This window comes from Physella acuta, unplaced genomic scaffold (genome assembly GCF_028476545.2).
Source record: "Physella acuta isolate Inbredline_101_S28 unplaced genomic scaffold, ASM2847654v3 ptg000741l, whole genome shotgun sequence".
NCBI lineage: Eukaryota > Metazoa > Mollusca > Gastropoda > Physidae > Physella > Physella acuta.
This window is the reverse complement of record NW_026732259.1, coordinates 406,374-425,952: the sequence shown is the minus strand read 5'-3', so window position 1 is coordinate 425,952 and position 19,579 is coordinate 406,374. Positions and strand designations below refer to the sequence as shown.

Genomic DNA, 19,579 nt, shown 5'->3' with positions numbered 1-19,579 from the left:
TTGAAATGTATTTGTGCACAGTGTTGTTTATTTAATATTTCTAGTTGTTCTGATGTTCAAAAAATTAACTAATTTTTGAGGGACAGTCAAATTGTAACATACTACTAACTTCTAATGACGAAAAGAGAAACGTCGAAATCACCGGCTCAACCCAAAGCTAACTCAATGAACTAAAGAGTTCATTATTAAAAGCGAAAGTCCAGCCAGTTGTCTAAATAAAAGTAAATTCAAATATGTCATTTTTGTTCAATTTTGATGCCCCAGAATCAGATCCTGCAGATACAGGTTCATTTTCTATTTTTATTTTTTAAAATAATAATATAATTATTAGATCTACCTAGCCTAATAAATATGCATTAATTAAAATTATCGTTATCACTCACTTATCAGCTCAGAGTTTTTACTTGGTAAATAAAAAAAAAAGCAGTTTGTTGAATTTTTATGGGGAGCATACTGTAACGGTAATCTATCGTTTTGGGTACGTAAAATCGCCCGCGGCTATTTATGTACGAAAACGTTACCTCGTTGTCAAGGCTTTAATAGAAGTATATTGTCATACTTTTGTGTCAAATATTATAGATAAATGAATAATAAACCTAAATCAATGGCTAAATATATCGATATAGGCCAGAAATTAACTTTAAACAGCAGTGTCTGAGAGCAAGATTTGCTATATAAACAGCAGCCATTTGTAAAATAGAGTGGCTTCCCCCTGAATCTGGCGCTAAAAGCTTATAAAAATAAAACTTCGACAAGATGGCTGCTATAGTAAATGAGCATGGTTGCATCTGTTGGAAACATCGCTAGTCTTCATTTATTACGGAAAAGTTTTAATTCAATTGTTTAAAAACAGGTACATAAATGAATCAAGGAAACATTTTTGAATTTTTAAAAACATAAATCCTCCTCAAAATGTGAAATAATTATTAAAATTTAAGGAGTCACCTGTTTTTCACATTACAAATCGCGGGCGATTTTACGTACCCAAAACGATAGATTACCACTGTAACTAACTACTGGCATAGGTGATAGGGCCCTAGTTTGTTCCAGCTAGAATTGGCCTAAAAAATACATGGTCATGATGGTGTCTTAGTGCAGAGTGCAGTCCGAGAGTATGAGACTGTCAGTCTATCTCAGTCTCTCAGTCTGAGACATGAGGGGTAGGCCTTTCTGGGTAGACTGAGTAACTCACTTTGTTATTTGACTATTTGTAGCTAGCCTCACTGGAAGCTGTAAAAACAACTTTTAGTAAATGTATTGGAAATTTAAATTGAGGACTAAATAAAAATCTTGCAACCCAAGCTCATAAAAAAGTAAAAAAAAAAGTAAAATCATTTTTTAAAAATTTTATTGTTAAAAAATTGGCAGATTCTAGTCAGAAAAAGATACACATGTGCAATGTGAATGGAGAGAAACTACCGCCTTCATTCGCGGTGATGTTTTCGATGGTACTGTGCATGTGTGTGTGTATTAAGGTCACTGCGTAGGCACAGAACTATTGAGTTTCGTATTTTCTACCAAAACATCTTTTTCCGAGTAGTCATTTAAAAAAAAACACCACAAGTAAGGCTACAAAATAAAAATACATGCACCATAAATAAATATAAGCATATTTGCATATTATGTGAACATTTTAATAAAATAATATCTGGCAGATAAAGTAGAGTTCATCTGTTTCTGTAACTTTGGTATATGAAGGAATAGTGTGGTAAGCACTGTGCCCAGCCACCTTAACATTAGTAAGGTACACATCAGAGATGGGTAGAATCAAGGACATGCTACCAGAGGCGTAGTGAGGGGGGGGGGGGGGGCGGGGGGGGGGGGACATATGTCCCCGGGCGCCGACCTTAGGGGGGCGCCAAAATGGGTTGGAAAAACAAATTGAAAGTTTGAGGGGGGAGGTGTGAATCGAAAGTTTGAGGGGGGATGCAAATCGAAAGTTTGAGGGGGGTGCAAATTGAAAGTTTGTCCCCGGGTGCCGGGAAGGGTTGCTACGCCTCTGCATGCTACAGAGACTGAAGCCCACAATCCAAACTCAGGTCAGCAGTAGCATGCTCTACCAATGCTGTCCGACTATTGAAATATTCAACTAACCCACAAAAAATATTTAGTAGGGCTACTTTTGTCCTTTTGGAAGCAATCTGTTCAATAGGTCTCTAATGCAATGAATCAAACTAATAAAGTTACTTAAATCATAGTAGACTAGTAACTTGAGAGCAGTTGATCAGCAGCTTAATTTACGCAAATAGAAGTTCTTTCAGTTTCATTTCAGAAGGCCATGTTTCAAGAGTAATATTAATTCAATAAATAGGTCTAGAAGTTTATTAAAAAAAATGAAAAAAAAAAATATATGGGTTTGTTAAGTTGTAAGTAGTAAACTAGGAATTAATATTACTTACTTGTCTATAGGTAGTGTTTATTTCAAATTTCAGCCAACAAATACAGAAAATGCACAAGATTTTTGTACTGTGTTGTTTTTTTTACTTAAGGCTCCCCTGAACCATGCAAAGATTTAACAGATGTTTCTCCAGCATTTGAAGTCAAGGACTTTTTAAATAGTCTTTCAAGTAAGGTACTGATTATCTCTTTGATATTTTTTCAATTTATTTAATTTTTTTTCTACTTATTTAATTATGAACTTATTTATTTTCTCGATTACTACATTTACATGTCATGCACTACCATTTAAGGCTTATTGTTTTGACTGCATACACATCTTGATGTTCTTACAGGATTTATTCTAATATGTGCCATTATTCATAGCTCTATGCTTCTTTTGTAAATTAAAAGTTAACTTGTCATATAACTTAACTATAACAGATACTTGGAGGTGCTATTTGTTTTGATTGTATATAGCACATTTCTTTATTAACCTAATAATATTTAAAAAATTTAACTTGTCATAAATTATTGTAGGTAATTTGCAAAACAGTAAACTAAAGATTGTAAATTAAAACATTTATAACTAACTGTGACTTTTCCCCCAGCTTGATTTAAAGCAGTTGACCTTTGGAAAGCACACATTAAATATTGTAGATACCAGTTCTATTGAAGAAAAAATACTTGAAGAAAAAGACACACTTTCATCATCTGAGAAGATCATTAAAGCAGTTGTCTCCCATTCTGACTTAGTGGCAGGAGAGTACGAAGGTATAGTCAACTGTAATAAATGTTATTCTCAAACTCTTTTAAAAAGTATATCTTGCTAATTGTGTAATTAAAATGTTGTACTTTCTTATCTTATCAAACAATTTACTTGAATCTGTAAGGTATGAAGATAAGCTTTGAAACTTATAAACTGTATACATTTGTAATATATAATTAAATGTTATAAAATATTACATAAAATATAATTGAATTAACTTTACATTATTTGTACAGTCTGATTTATTTTAACGAATTTCATGTCTACATACATAGGGCTGTATATATATAATACTGTTTTACTTTCATACATTTGACTGTCATTGAAAGTATATATATGATTGTTTACTTTTTTAGGTGGATTAAAAATTTGGGAATGTGGATTAGATTTGATAAGTTACCTGTCATCACATCCATCTGGGACGTCACTCGACATCAAGAGGAAGCTAGTTCTGGAGGTTGTTTTTCTTACACTTTTAGGTTAGAAAATTGCCTGTGTCATTTTTGGTATTGTATTTGTGAGATAAGAATTTCTAAAGAGATATCTTTATAGAGCTACACTGTGTCACTCTATCTTTTCAAATATTTCTTGGTTAAAAGTTATGTTGATAATTTTGATACTAAAAATGTATAAAGCAAACAAGAGTTTAAAATCCTATTTTTACTATTTAAAAAATAGTGAAAAAACTTAAAATATTTAGTGAATGTTGGCTAAGCATTGTGTTTTGGTGGTCAGTTTAATCTTTGTACAGGTAGTCAGTTTGTATACAAGTTTTGTCTGCTTTCAGCTTGGGTGTGGTGTTGGCTTGCCAGGGCTTTACTGCATTAAGTGTGGTGCACAGCGAGTGGACTTTCAGGATTATGTAAGTTATTTGTTACATACTCAGGATTATGTAAGTTATTTGTTACACGAAATTAAACTCATGATTATGTAAGTTATTTGTTACACGAAATTAAGCTCAGGATTATGTAAGTTATTTGTTACATGAAATTAAACTCAGGATTATGTAAGTTATTTGTTACATGAAATAAAACCCAGGATTAAGAAAGTTATTTGTTACTTGGAATTAAACTCAGGATTATGTAAGTTATTAGTTGCATGAAATTAAATTTGGTATAAGTTTGTTGAAAATAGTTTAAGTAACTTCAATTTTTTTACGGCAATCCCCTTTTTCTGCTTTAGAAAAAATATTCCATGGGAAAAAAAAATAATGTGGGATGGAGTGGACTAGTGGTAGAGCACAAAGACTTAACTCAAAAGCCTCAAGTTCATACTGCTGACCACTATTTTTTTTCTGCCAACTGACTTTTTAATTTTTCACAGATCCATTCTTCCATAATTTCAAATAAAAAGGAGTAGCATTTATTTGAAGAAATGGAAATATGCAGTCATACTCTGTTTCTATTCCTCAAAAAAACTTTTTAAAACTTCTTTGAAATGGAGTTGTCATGTTAGATTCTAATTTGATTCCAATATTTGGCAATTGTAAGGCAGTACTGAATATAAATAGTTGTAGATTGTTTCAGTATGTCAACTGGCATTACAGATTAGCTAAAGTAACAGTTTCTGTGAGCAACTCTATAATGGTTTGATTGTTTGTGGTTCTGATAGAATGAGGAAGTGCTTCAAATCTTGACCCATACGAATGTTGTCAACAACTCAGAAGGTGGAGAAGTGAGCAGTCAGTTTTTTGCTGGTGACTGGGCAAGTTTCAGTCAACTAGCTGAACAACAGAATCTCAGGTTTGAACTTTTAAACCAATTGTCAATTCTTGTCTCAACTTGAAAATAGAGTCGTGTGATGCATCATGTGATAAAATCATGTGGTGTGTCAGCTGATTCTAATTGCTTTTATCAAACTCTATTTACCATATGTGTTCTTTTAATTAGGAAACAGCTGCATGTATTTATTTATTAATGCCTCATTAAACTTACATAGGTATGATATCATATTGAGTGCTGAGACTATCTACAACACAGAGAACTATCCAAAGCTGCATCAAGTTTTTAAAGCAACACTTGCCCAAAACGGACTTGTGTATCCTTTATTACAGCTGTTCTTCCAGCATTTGTTTAAGTATAAATAGTTTAAAATGTTTTATTTTAATTAATTGATACAGGTGCCTTTTTTTTACACAGTCATTTGATTAAGTTAAAGATTAAAATAAAAGCATAGATTTTGAAGTGGTGCATTTCTTTTGAAAAAGCAAATACATTTTTTTTTATCTCTGCAAAGTTGATCTGATAGTGTTTTTCTTTTAAATTAAAATCACCTTCCTTACAAATGATGAACAGATTACTAGCTGCTAAAGAATACTATTTTGGTGTTGGTGGGAGCATTGCTGCCTTTGAAGAATTTGTTACAAAACAAAACTGTTTCAGCATTGTAACAATGCATACAATTACTGAAGGTAAAACATGGTTTTAAAGTCATTTTTGTATTGCTCTAAATAATATGCACGACTGGTAAGTTCAGATTTGTCATACTTTAAATGTTTTTTATGGTTAAATTAGTTAAAATATTTTTTTTATTAATGCAGTCAAAATGTTTTTCAGGTATAGCTAGAAAAATCCTTTGTCTCCGTCACTTATCTTCTCAAGAACCAAGCTGAGATTTCATGGAAATTAAATTTTTAAAACATTTATTTTTCGACTGTTCTTTTTTTATGTTCTGGTCCAGAATTCACCAAATTCTGGTCCACTTCTATACTTGGAATGGACGTAGAGGGGTTATCAGCAAGTTGGTTTCCTGACTTGGGTTGGTAGGATGAACCGGAGTTAACCAACCTCTGATGTGGAGTCAGGGAAAGTAAAACTGGTTTGATCACACAATCCCTACACATGCAGAGGTAGGAAAGAGCTGAACTCTACTACTTCATCTATCCTATGACACATTTAGACACAAGACAGGATCAAACACTACTCGACACATACTCCTGCTAGTAGCTCTTTAGGGGAGACAACACCAATTTCAATGTGTTAAATAGCCAACACTTTATTATTTCTTTTTATTAAAAATGTTTTGTTTTACTTTCAAATACAAATAACAGTTCTATTTTACAGTAATCATTTTCCTTGTACAGTATTAAAAAATCTGAATCACATACAGTTTATCACATACACCATCATCATTATCACAAACTCCGCGCCCTCTGTTTTGTGAAAGTGAGTTTCTTTTTGAATTGTAATCGCTCTACTTAAAGCAAAGTTAACCAAACTACAATTATGTTTACTAAGAATTTTTAGAATCACATTAAAGTGGAAATTGCTGATGATAAAATTTCACAATTTTTGCTACCTGCTCTTTCTACTTTAAATTTGAAAAATAACCTATAAGATAACTGACCACATGTACATATGGCGACTTGTAATTTGGTAAATAGTGTAAGATCACCAGTGGTAAGCCTAAGTATTTTAGTTAAAAAAAGAACAACTCTTGCAACCTTGACCTTGAAAAAATTCACAACATAAATTAGGTTACAACACAGTTGGAGTGATTCACACCTGCTCAGATAAAAGCAATCAACGCCAATCAAAAACTGGATGTAAATTAGGAATACGATGCAGCATCAGTACAGCACTCACCAACCAGTAGAATAAAACCACCAGCCCGTGACTAATTACAGCAGGAGATTAAAGCAATCACTTGCCTGCTGCTCATTATAGATTTAAAAAACTTGTTTCAATAATTTTCTTACATAACATTGAGACTAAACATAATATTTTTCTCATAAACACTGAGAATAAATAAAAAAAGTGTTCTAAGATTTAAATTAGTGACAATGTCAAAAATATAGTTAAAGACAGTAACAACTTAAAGTGGCCTGTAATACGAAGTTGTTCAATTATTTTCATGAGCAGCCCTAATTATGACAACATAAAAATACAGCATCACAGGTAAATGAATACGTGTATGGTTGGATCTGCTAATCAAGTTAATACCTGTACATTGAAATATTTAAGTCTTCATGAACAAACTAAATCAAGCAGCAAAAAGTAATAATCTTCAGCCTAGAAAAATATTGACATTTTATTTTAAATTTTGTAAAAATGTAAACAAACCAAGTGAAGAATCTATCTCTAGTGTACAAGTGTTTATTCCATAGTTTTCAGCTGCTAGATTTGAACAATGTATAAACACTTTTCTTCTAGAGTTTAGTTATATATACACTATGTAACTATGTATGCAGAAACTAAACTTTGAAAAAAAGAGCAGATAACTCTAACAACTAATAACATGGTATTCAAAACTAAAAACCCTTCCAAAAATTCCTTCAAAATCTGCTTTCAAAAATAAAAAAAGTATGAGCAATCAGTTACCAGCCTTTGACACCTTATTTACAATATCAAAAGAATGTAAATTAAAATCTAAAAGATGATCAGTGAACCTAATTATAATGATTGGCTGTACAAGGACATAGGAATGTTACAAAGAGAATTACCTGCTCATATCAATATTAGCACGCCATCTCTATGTAATTTCATTACAAAAATATTTCAAATACAATCAGGAATATGAAATAGAAAAAAACCTCTGTACAAAAGTATTGCACTTTTTCAGTAACAATTGTCTTAAAAAAATGTGAAGTCAACACAATCATCTGTCTGTTCACAATATACATCCTATAAAACATGATAAGCTTCAATACTTATTGATATGGTATGAACACATGGGAGATGAAGCCATCTTAGTGTTAGATGTACAGACCTCATTCCATACAATAATTCTCTTAGTTTAAATGCCTGTCAATATTTAGAACAGATTTTTAAAATTTGATTTTGTGTAAATATAATGAATAAAATTTAATTACCGGTAGTTTTAACATGGATGCTTAAAAAAAAAATAACATTCTTTAAAAATTCATAAAAAGTAAGGAAATTAAAAAAAAACATTTTTGCATTAGTAGATTTAGTCCACTAATAAAGTATTTCAAGAGCTCAGTACAATCATAAATCTACTTATTTGGTGTATAAGCTGCACACATTTATCACCAACCAGGTGGCGCCTTGACCAACCAGGTGGCGCTTTGACCAACCAGGCGGTGCCTTGACCAACCAGGTGGCGCCTTGACCAACCAGGTGGTGCCTTGACCAACCAGGTGGCACCTTGACCAACCAGGTGGCGCCTTGACCACCAGGTGGTGCCTTGACCAACCAGGTGGCGCCTTGACCAACCAGGTGGCGCCTTGACCAACCAGGTGGTACCTTGACCAACCAGGTGGCGCCTTGACCAACCAGGTGGCGCCTTGACCAACCAGGTGGCGCCTTGACCAACCAGGTGGTATTGTGACCACTAGGTGGCGCCTTGACCAACCAGGTGGTGCCTTGACCAACCAGGTGGCACCTTGACCAACCAGGTGGTGCCTTGACCAACCAGGTGGCGCCTTGACCAACCAGGTGGCGCCTTGACCAACCAGGTGGTACCTTGACCAACCAGGTGGCGCCTTGACCAACCAGGTGGCGCCTTGACCAACCAGGTGGCGCCTTGACCAACCAGGTGGCGCCTTGACCAACCAGGTGGCACCTTGACCAACAAGGTGGCGCCTTGACCAACAAGGTGGTGCCTTGACCAACCAGGTGGTGCCTTGACCAACAGGTGGCGCCTTGACCAACCAGGTGGTATTGTGACCACTAGGTGGCGCCTTCACCAACCAGGTGGCGCCTTGACCAACCAGGTGGCGCCTTGACCAACCAGGTGGCGCCTTGACCAACCAGGTGGCGCCTTGACCAACCAGGTGGCGCCTTGACCAACAAGGTGGTGCCTTGACCAACCAGGTGGTATTGTGACCACTAGGTGGCGCCTTGACCAACCAGGTGGCGCCTTGACCAACCAGGTGGCGCCTTGACCAACCAGGTGGCGCCTTGACCAACCAGGTGGCGCCTTGACCAACCAGGTGGCGCCTTGACCAACCAGGTATCGCCATGATTACCAGGTGGCGTTTGACCAACCAGGTGGTGCCTTGACCAACCAGGTGGCACCATAGACCACTAGGTGGCGCCGTGACCACCAGGTAGAATAGAAAGCAAACTGAAGAAGTTACACAACATTCAAATAGAAAATAAAGGCTCTCATTGCACTATGAGTCATGATATACTCGTACATTTAAATGATATAGCTACAACTTCAACTAGTCAGCAAGGCTCAAGATGTTAAAAATACAGTGTATGAACTCATGCCTGATAGCAAAAAAAAAACATTTAAATAAATTAGCTGGATGGTACCCGCTGTTGGACTGTCAGATAATTAAGTCAGGTGATGACTGTCAGATAATTAAGTCAGGTGATGACTGTCAGATAAATAAGTCAGGTGATGACTGTCAGATGATCATCAGTTAAGAACAGGGTTTCTTTTAGACATTTTTCTCAGGAAAAGGGGGTGGTTGGACGGACACAGGTTAAAATATATATTTTTTATATATTTTATATATTTTTTCTATGTAGTCCCAGGAGAAATTTCAGAAAGATGCCTGAAAGAAACACTTGTCTAGAATGTTGGATTGTCAAATGAATAAGTCAAGAATGTTGGACCATCCTGATTTGGACTCAAAAAGAAAAACAATATATTTAAAACAACAGTCATAATGGTTGACATGAAATTTGATACATACATTTTGAAAGTAGTTTCATAACAATCCATAACAAAGATTTGAAGGCTGGCTTTGGGGCCTCTGTCCCACAAACTACTCATGGAATGGCACAGTAGTATAAACTTCCACACAGAGTAGTTCTATAGAGTTGTCATGAACAATTTCAACTCAACAGCTCAAAGCTGAGGTCAAAAGATGGAACAATCAATGCTCTAGTTAAAAAAAATGAAAATCAGTGGACAAACACAACAGAAGTTGTGTTTACTTTAGTGTTTATTAACACAAAGTTGTTCAAAAATGGAAAGTGCTGATAAATTCATCAATTTTAACAATCTGGGTTTTAATGTGAAATAGTGCCCTTTCACAGACTATTAAAAAAATTTAATATATTTAAAAAATCAGGTGCATATTTTATTTTAATTATAAAAAAACAAACAAATAAAACCAAACAGTTAAGTTTGGTGCTTTTTTTCTTTTGGCACAAAAATATAAAAAGCAAAGTAGAAAACAATCTGAAATTGTTTTTTTAAATCCAGTGTGAGTTATGTCCCTGCCATCTGTAGTATCCATTGTTACTGTTTGCCTAATTTGTAGGATAGGAATTGGAAAAAGCGCATACAAACAAAATGTTTTTGATTTGCTTGATGCACTCACTACATTGATCAATAAATTATATTTTAAGTGCTATATAAGATTGTCCTATGAAATTTAAAATAAAAAAACTTTTTTAGCTGAATTAATTGTTATTTTGATTTCATCACAGATTTCAATGTGGCTAAAAATTTAATTTCATTCAATGATAGTAGGCCTATTACACAAATAAATTGCTGTAGCTCTTGTTGATAATTCTTACAGAATCGAGCTGATACAGAGGGTTTATGAAAACAATATATAGTTTTTTTAAACTCTTCATCTTTGGAACTTGAGTATTGTTAGAAAATTTGGACGGTTTATGAATGACGATTGTGGGAAATGTGTTCAAGATAATTTTATGTACTGGTGAAATTTTCGACTATATCTGACTTCAGCTACATACTCAGCAGTGAATCTTCACAATCTGTTATACCAAAGAAATTCATTTATAATATGCAGCAAAGTAAATTAGAATCCAGGGGAGCTAGTTGTTGATACATTACTCTGATTAGAACTAGACACTGAAGATCTTTTGATTTGCCACTGAATCAAGTCACTGTATTTCATCACTTTGTTACGTCAGTATAGAATCAAATAAAAAAAATCATCTAGATCAGGGGTCTCCAAACTACGGCCCGCGGGCCGGATGCGGCCCACGATGTCCTCTCAATCCGGCCCGCGGAGATCTTTTTGTCCACGGAAAAAACGTTTGTTGGTGATGGCTGAGGAACTTTGTCCAGAAAAATCAAAGACATGCCTGGAAGAAACTGGCCCTCGAAGTGAAATTTGATAGTTAATGCGGCCCTCGAACTGAAAAGTTTGGAGACCCCTGATCTAGATCATCAATTATTTTTACAACAAAACTAAAGATAAGGCTAAAAATGTAATGCTATTCTTAGTTGCTGTATGTGTCCATAAAGTTTTTATGTAGTGGCTTAAACCTTTTTTCTGTGCAGAGTTAGTAGTTGTTGGTCCCATTTATGTTGTATTCATAAAAATTGTGATAGCTATTATGTTAGGTTAGTAATAAGTACAGATCAATTTTATTCACTGAGTTATCACAGGTCCTTACTGAGCTGGTGCTATGTGCAAACTAGGCACACCACTTGTGTACGCAGGATTCTGGAATATTACAGCTTCCAGTATAGGGCAGCCTCCTGATATAGAGCAGATTCCTGATATAGGGCAGCTTTTCCTGATATAGGGCAGCTCTTCCTGATATAGGGCAGCTTCCTGATACAGGGCAGCTTTTCCTGATATAGGGCAGCTCTTCCTGATATACGGCAGATTCCTGATATAAGACAGCTCCCTGATATAGGGCAGCTTTTCCTGATATAGGGCAGATTCCTTATATAGGGTGGCTTCCAGGTGCACCATTGATCATGATGTGTGTTGTTACTTTGTTTGAGTCACCCGACCATGGTACATAAACACAACTGTTGGTGAAGTGTGCTGTAATGGGTGTCACACAAGACCACAATCAACAATCAGAGTTTCAGTTGGTCCACAAGTCTCAACATCAGCACACAGAAGTTTGAATTTATCAAACAACCTGTTGGACTATTCCACTTTCATGCACGTGGCTGACAATCACTTGTTGAGCTTGAAGCTGAGTTTGGAGATTTTCTTGGAGATTCTGAATGGCCCTGACCTTTCAGGGGGTGTGGGAGACAGGTTGGGGGACGGTGCTGTTGCCTTGGCGACGACAGCCGTGTTGTTGACTTGAGATGGGAAGCTGATGGAGCGGTGGAAGCTCTCTGAAAGATAGGTCAAAGGTTAGATGGATCTCTGAAAGATAGGTCAAAGATTAGACAAAGGTTAGATAGCTCTCTGAAAGATAGGACAAAGGTTAGACAAAGGTTAGATAGCTCTCTGAAAGATGGGTCAAAGGTTAGATAGCTCTGAAAGATAGGTCAAAGGTTAGACAAAGGTTAGATAGCTCTCTGAAAGATAGGACAAAGGTTAGACAAAGGTTAGATAGCTCTCTGAAAGATGGGTCAAAGGTTAGATAGCTCTCTGAAAGATGGGTCAAAGGTTAGATAGCTCTCTGAAAGATAGGACAAAGGTTAGACAAAGGTTAGATAGCTCTCTGAAAGATGGGTCAAAGGTTAGATAGCTCTCTGAAAGATGGGTCAAAGGTTAGATAGCTCTCTGAAAGATAGGTCAAAGGTTAGACAAAGGTTAGATAGCTCTCTGAAAGATAGGACAAAGGTTAGACAAAGGTTAGATAGCTCTCTGAAAGATGGGTCAAAGGTTAGATAGCTCTGAAAGATAGGTCAAAGGTTAGACAAAGGTTAGATAGCTCTCTGAAAGATAGGACAAAGGTTAGATAGCTCTCTGAAAGATGGGTCAAAGGTTAGATAGCTCTCTGAAAGATAGGTCAAAGGTTAGATAGCTCTCTGAAAGATAGGTCAAAGGTTAGACAAAGGTTAGATAGCTCTCTGAAAGATAGGACAAAGGTTAGATAGCTCTCTGAAAGATGGGTCAAAGGTTAGATAGCTCTCTGAAAGATAGGTCAAAGGTTAGATAGCTCTCTGAAAGATGGGTCAAAGGTTAGATAGCTCTCTGAAAGATAGGTCAAAGGTTAGACAAAGGTTAGATAGCTATCTGAAAGATAGGACAAAGGTTAGATAGCTCTCTGAAAGATGGGTCAAAGGTTAGATAGCTCTCTGAAAGATGGGTCAAAGGTTAGATAGCTCTCTGAAAGATAGGTCAAAGGTTAGACAAAGGTTAGATAGCTCTCTGAAAGATAGGGCAAAGGTTAGATAGCTCTCTGAAAGATGGGTCAAAGGTTAGATAGCTCTCTGAAAGATAGGTCAAAGGTTAGATAGCTCTCTGAAAGATGGGTCAAAGGTTAGATAGCTCTCTGAAAGATAGGTCAAAGGTTAGACAAAGGTTAGATAGCTCTCTGAAAGATAGGACAAAGGTTAGATAGCTCTCTGAAAGATGGGATAGATAGCTCTCTGAAAGATGGGTCAAAGGTTAGATAGCTCTCTGAAAGATAGGACAAAGGTTAGATAGCTCTCTGAAAGATGGGTCAAAGGTTAGATAGCTCTCTGAAAGATAGGACAAAGGTTAGATAGCTCTCTGAAAGATAGGTCAAAGGTTAGACAAAGGTTAGATAGCTCTCTGAAAGATGGGATAGATAGCTCTCTGAAAGATGGGTCAAAGGTTAGATAGCTCTCTGAAAGATAGGACAAAGGTTAGATAGCTCTCTGAAAGATGGGTCAAAGGTTAGATAGCTCTCTGAAAGATAGGACAAAGGTTAGATAGCTCTCTGAAAGATGGGATAGATAGCTCTCTGAAAGATGGGTCAAAGGTTAGATAGCTCTCTGAAAGATAGGACAATGGTTAGATAGCTCTCTGAAAGATGGGTCAAAGGTTAGATAGCTCTCTGAAAGATAGGACAAAGGTTAGATAGCTCTCTGAAAGATAGGTCAAAGGTTAGACAAAGGTTAGATAGCTCTCTGAAAGATGGGTCAAAGGTTAGACAAAGGTTAGATAGCTCTCTGAAAGATGGGTCAAAGGTTAGATAGCTCTCTGAAAGATGGGTCAAAGGTTAGATAGCTCTCTGAAAGATAGGTCAAAGGTTAGACAAAGGTTAGATAGCTCTCTGAAAGATAGGTCAAAGGTTAGACAAAGGTTAGATAGCTCTCTGAAAGATAGGACAAAGATAAGATAGCTCTCTGAAAGATAGGACAAAGGTTAGATAGCTCTCTGAAAGATAGGTCAAAGGTTAGATAGCTCTCTGAAAGATAGGACAAAGGTTAGATAGCTCTCTGAAAGATGGGTCAAAGGTTAGATAGCTCTCTGAAAGATGGGTCAAAGGTTAGATAGCTCTCTGAAAGATAGGACAAAGGTTAGATAGCTCTCTGAAAGATGGGTCAAAGGTTAGATAGCTCTCTGAAAGATGGGTCAAAGGTTAGATAGCTCTCTGAAAGATAGGAAAAAGGTTAGATAGCTCTCTGAAAGATGGGTCAAAGGTTAGATAGCTCTCTGAAAGATGGGTCAAAGGTTAGATAGCTCTCTGAAAGATAGGTCAAAGGTTAGACAAAGGTTAGATAGCTCTCTGAAAGATGGGATAGATAGCTCTCTGAAAGATGGGTCAAAGGTTAGATAGCTCTCTGAAAGATAGGACAAAGGTTAGATAGCTCTCTGAAAGATGGGTCAAAGGTTAGATAGCTCTATGAAAGATAGGTCAAAGGTTAGATAGCTCTCTGAAAGATGGGTCAAAGGTTAGATAGCTCTCTGAAAGATAGGTCAAAGTTTAGATAGCTCTCTGAAAGATAGGTCAAAGGTTAGATAGCTCTCTGAAAGATGGGTCAAAGGTTAGATAGCTCTCTGAAAGATAGGTCAAAGGTTAGATAGCTCTCTGAAAGATAGGTCAAAGGTTAGATAGCTCTCTGAAAGATGGGTCAAAGGTTAGATAGCTCTCTGAAAGATAGGTCAAAGGTTAGATAGCTCTCTGAAAGATGGGTCAAAGGTTAGATAGCTCTCTGAAAGATAGGTCAAAGGTTAGACAAAGGTTAGATAGCTCTCTGAAAGGTTAGACAAAGGTTAGATAGCTCTCTGAAAGATTGGACATCATGCCAATAGTGAACTGGCATAATGCACAGATTTTATTTAAAGCTATTGAAAATACTTCACACTTTATTTAAAGAAATAGATCTTGATAAGCCTAGCTATTAGGAATATTGCACTTGATTAACAAAAAGCATGGTAAAAAATTGACAGATGGTAAATAGATGTGTGTTAGTGTACCTGGAGGCGGGTATGCAAGGAGTTTTTCCCCCTGAGTTGGGTTGCGTGAAAGTCTTTTTGATCCAAACCTTTTTGAGAAGTTGCTGCCTTTAGACAGGGATCCTTTGCTAAAACGTTTTTTATCCTAGAATGAAAAAATAACATTTTGTCATAAAGTCATATGTCATAAAGTCATTTATCTCATTTTATTTATGACAAGATGACACCATATTTTTTAAAGACTAGTGTAATTCTTTTACTGTGAGCACAATAAATATGTCTAAAAACCTTTACTCAGGAGCTAGATGACCATTGTAGAAAGGTATCAGAAGACTTACAAATGACCATTTAGGACTGCTACCAATAGAATTATGAATGACCAATATAGATTGGTACATATACCAAAAGACTAGGACATATCTAGAAAACTCAAGTCAACTAAACTGATCTTTCCAAATCTACGGTACCCACCTCATCCTCTACATTACCCACCTCATCCTGTATAGTACCCACCTCATCCTCTACAGTACCCACCTCATCCTCTACAGTACCTACCTCATCCTCTACAGTACCCACCTCATCCTCTACAGTACCCACCTCATCCTCTACAGTACCTACCTCATCCTCTACAGTACCCACCTCATCCTCTACAGTACCCACCTCATCCTCTACAGTACCTACCTCATCCTCTACAGTACCCACCTCATCCTCTACAGTACCCACCTCATCCTCTACAGTACCTACCTCATCCTCTACAGTACCCACCTCATCCTCTACAGTACCCACCTCATCCTCTACAGTACCCACCTCATCCTCTACAGTACCCACCTCATCCTCTACAGTACCCACCTCATCCTCTACGGTACCCACCTCATCCTCTACAGTACCCACCTCATCCTCTACAGTACCCACCTCATCCTCTACAGTACCCACCTCATCCTCCAGACTGACTTCCTCCCTGCTCATGAGGACAAACCTCCCTGCAGTTTTCCACTCATTCTGAGCCTGGTAGACATTCTCATCATCCGCCAGTATCCTAGAGTTATCCCCCTTCTCACTGCCAGATTTCTTGGAAGAACTAGCCTGGAATGGTTCTGCCTGGTTGGTCACCTCCTCTAGCAGTACAAAATCACGAGGATCTTCAGTGTTGGCTCGATGGGCTTTCTTCATTGCCTGCGAACATAGTTAAAAAATTTTTTCCTGTTGTTGCAACATAGTTACATTTTTTTTCTGTTGTTGTTAGTAATGGCTGGAATATTACCTTTTTTACTTTCTTGTATACAGAATGTAGAGGAAGTATAGTAATTGTGCAGGATAATTATCTATTTTGAAAGTTTTCCCCATTTTACACCATCGTATACAAAATATAATGAAGGTATTTTCTGACTAGAACACATACTAGACCTACTAGTTATTTACTGATGCTACAAAGTGAACAATAAAAGAATCAGAAATAGAAGAAGCTAATTGCTTTCTCTAACAACATTTCAGTTGGTTCTATGCAGGTGAGTGAGGGTCTGGTATGAGGGTGTTCTTTAAAGCAACTACCAGTTATTCTTTAGATAACAATATCAGGTGCTAAATATATTAATATATTAGGCAACAATACAATAATAATTTTAATTTATTGCAGTACAATCATATTAAAATCTGCCTTGGAACATAGGGTAATTAAACCTTTATCATGTCTAGACAAAAGGTATTAAATATAGCTAATAGTTTCCTATTGGTAGTAAAGTCAAATGATAAATTAAAAAAATTAAAGAGGTAAAAAGAATAGACAAACATTCATTTAAGAGATTTAAATTTTATGATTAATAAAATAATAAACAGTGATTCACAATTTTTAGTTGGCTACTGATGAATATTCTGTATTTTTATTGGCTTTTGGGAACAAAGTTTTTTTTTGTCTCCCTTAGTTATCTTGAATTTGTATGTAATACAAATTAATTTCCTTCTTTTTCTTTGTTTTCAATGGACACAAATGAGAATAGTCTTCATAAGTATTCCAAAGGCCTATTGAATATTTTAAAATCATGTATGATGTTATTAAAATAAATATGTTATACAAATCTGACTGTTTGATTTTTGTAGGACTCTGCTAAAGATTGGATGTAATTGATGTTTCTAGTATTTTCAGTAACTAAACAAAATAAAAAAAAAGCCAAAAAACAATTCAATTGTTTCCATTCATAACATAAATTGAAAATAAAAATGGCTAAACTTAAATAAATTTATCAGCCATTTTTTGAGTACTGGGAGTGTTTTTATGAAGTGGAGTTTTCCGAATATCAATCCCAGAGTTCCTGTACAGCCAATCAATGTCTTAAGGAAGTGAATCTACGGATTATAACTTAGGCTTGATGAAAATAAATAGAAATGTAGCCTCAAACTCATACAATTATTTTAAAGTTCTCCGGATTTGTAACTTCTAGATCTATATTATTTTCAGGCTCAAGTGTTAATTTTTCTTATTTTTGATTCACACCCCCCCCCCCCCTTCCCCCCCAAAAAAAACAACAGTTTTTTTTAATCCTTGTCAATAATTATGATCGAAAGATTCTCATCAACTTGCTTATGTATATTGCAATAAGGGAAGGGATTTCCCCAACAAATGTATTACGTGTCAACATGTTATGTGTCTAATGTGCTGTTTACTCCGATTTCAGCCTGTTTTTCTTTTTGGATTTGCTTCCACAGCCTTTGCCCCACCAAGAACAAACTACAAGAAAGCAGTTTTTGATTTTGGAGTTGTCTTTCCCTAGATTGGTTGCTGTCCTCAACTATTGAACCTTATCTGCCCAGAGGTTAGAACTCAGGGCTTTTCAGTTTAGCAACCAAGAGCTTTACCGCCAGACCACACCGACCCCAGAAATTACTGTTAAGTTTTAAACAATTCTCTTTTTCTACACTGCATCATACAACATTTATTAAACAGTACATTATTATACTGATTATTGAATAATAATGTTGGGGTCGGCGTGGTCGAGTCGGTAAAGCTCATGGTTGCTAAACCGAAAAGTCTCGAGTTCGAACCCTCGGGCAGATGAGGCTCGTCAGCTGGAGACAGCCACTCTTCTTCGAGGAGCGACAACTCCAAAATCAAGCAACTACTGCCTTGTAGTTTGTTCTTGGTTGGACAAAGGCTATGGAAGCAAATCCAAAAAGAAAAACAGGCTGAAATCGGAGTCAATGGCCTCAATGGCACATAACCAGTTGACACATAACGCTTAATTGTGTTGGAGGCGTGGTTGAGTCGGCAAAAAGCTCATGGTCAATAAATTCGAAAAAAGTCTCAAGTTCAAACCCACTGGCAGATAAATGATAAATCTTGATCCCCTTCAACACTAAAAATTAAGAAAGAAGAAGAAGAAGAATAATGTTATTTATTTCTATATTTATTTAATCAACAAAAATGTGTTAATTCATTAGATGTGTACGGTGCCACAAAAATGGGATTTTTAAACTGTCCAACTAGGAGAGTATTTATATTGTGGAGGATTTTTGTGTAGCAAATAGATGTTTGATTAAAACTTTTAAAGAGTTTAAACTTATTCTTCTGTGGAAGGTTGTGTCCTGGTCTATTCTAGTGTAGACTTATCTCAAGTTGTGCTAGTGAAAGTTTGTATTGTGAGAACTCACTTGTGTGATGATATCCTGTGTAGACTGATCTAAGTGATAGTGAAAGTTTGTATTGTGAGGACTCACTTGTGTGATGATATCCTGTGTAGACTGATCTAAGTGATAGTGAAAGTTTGTATTGTGAGAACTCACTTGTGTGATGATATCCTGAGCTGTGCTGGTCACTGGTGCCTTAAAGATTGTGTATGGCTGGTCTGGTGAGACGTTGAACACACAGACAAGAAACATGTGCTCCTCCCCCTCCCAGTCCGCAGTGCTGGACTCTTCCATTTGACGCTGCCAAGAAAATTAATCTTTGTAAAACTAAAAATAATTCTTCCAATTTATGCTGTTAAGAAAATTAAACTTACTAAAACTAATAACAATTCTTCCACTTTATGCTGCCAAGAAAATTAACCTTTGTATAACTTAGAACTATTTATCCATTGAACACTGTCAAGGTAATTAAACCTTATGAAACTGAAAACTTACAAAATAAATAAATATTACACATAAGATAGATCTAAAATAAAAAAACACAAAATAGAAGTAAATAAATGAGTATATTAATCAGTTAACTGTTGCTATTTAATGCTGACCTTCTGTTCTTTTAGCATAGTGGTCATCCAGGCTCTACTACTGGGGTCCTGTGATTACAAGAACAATTTATTTTAAAACACATCAGGGAACACATTAGTAAAGCCAAATACTTGATGAGAGAAAACTGAGAAAAAAATCTCCTTGTCTAAACCTAAGCACTAATTCAGTTCCTAATACTAGCCTTAATCCCAACTTATGTTTTATATGATAGATAGTCTATTTGACTATTTATAAAATCCTGACATAAAACACAT

At 36.0% G+C, this 19,579-nt stretch overlaps 3 protein-coding genes across 3 annotated transcripts in view; 1 reads left to right on the top strand and 2 right to left on the bottom strand.

Annotated features, from left to right (window-relative positions):
• Positions 1-171: 171 nt before the first annotated feature.
• LOC131950167 (histidine protein methyltransferase 1 homolog) lies at positions 172-5,789 on the top strand. The gene is made up of 9 exons (XM_059312220.1): positions 172-285; positions 2,490-2,572; positions 2,988-3,150; positions 3,502-3,602; positions 3,933-4,007; positions 4,757-4,887; positions 5,084-5,182; positions 5,440-5,555; positions 5,701-5,789. Exons 1-9 carry the CDS (start codon positions 234-236, stop codon positions 5,754-5,756), a joined length of 876 nt encoding a protein of 291 aa, XP_059168203.1. The 5' UTR covers positions 172-233; the 3' UTR covers positions 5,757-5,789.
• A 2,343-nt stretch (positions 5,790-8,132) lies between these two features.
• Positions 8,133-9,068, bottom strand: LOC131950169 (foot protein 1 variant 2-like). Its single transcript, XM_059312222.1, has one exon. It carries the CDS (start codon positions 9,066-9,068, stop codon positions 8,133-8,135), a length of 936 nt encoding a protein of 311 aa, XP_059168205.1.
• A 2,599-nt stretch (positions 9,069-11,667) lies between these two features.
• Positions 11,668-19,579, bottom strand: part of LOC131950168 (uncharacterized) — a 238,073-nt gene continuing 230,161 nt past the window's right edge. The window contains exons 42-46 of the mRNA XM_059312221.1: positions 19,325-19,372; positions 18,879-19,022; positions 16,038-16,277; positions 15,126-15,249; positions 11,668-12,121 (exon numbers count right to left, since the gene is read on the bottom strand). Coding sequence (XP_059168204.1) covers positions 11,955-12,121; positions 15,126-15,249; positions 16,038-16,277; positions 18,879-19,022; positions 19,325-19,372 — 723 coding nt within the window. The 3' untranslated portion in view covers positions 11,668-11,954. The remainder of the gene's footprint in view (positions 12,122-15,125; positions 15,250-16,037; positions 16,278-18,878; positions 19,023-19,324; positions 19,373-19,579) is intronic.

Bases quoted from the DNA above. Each gene is read 5' to 3' on its own strand.
- LOC131950167 (XM_059312220.1), top strand. From the start codon at position 234: ATGTCATTTTTGTTCAATTTTGATGCCCCAGAATCAGATCCTGCAGAT. The intron at 2,573-2,987 runs GTACTGATTATC...CTTTTCCCCCAG, and splicing joins TAAATAGTCTTTCAAGTAAG to CTTGATTTAAAGCAGTTGAC. The intron at 5,556-5,700 runs GTAAAACATGGT...AATGTTTTTCAG, and splicing joins AATGCATACAATTACTGAAG to GTATAGCTAGAAAAATCCTT.
- LOC131950169 (XM_059312222.1), bottom strand. From the start codon at position 9,068: ATGGCGATACCTGGTTGGTCAAGGCGCCACCTGGTTGGTCAAGGCGCC.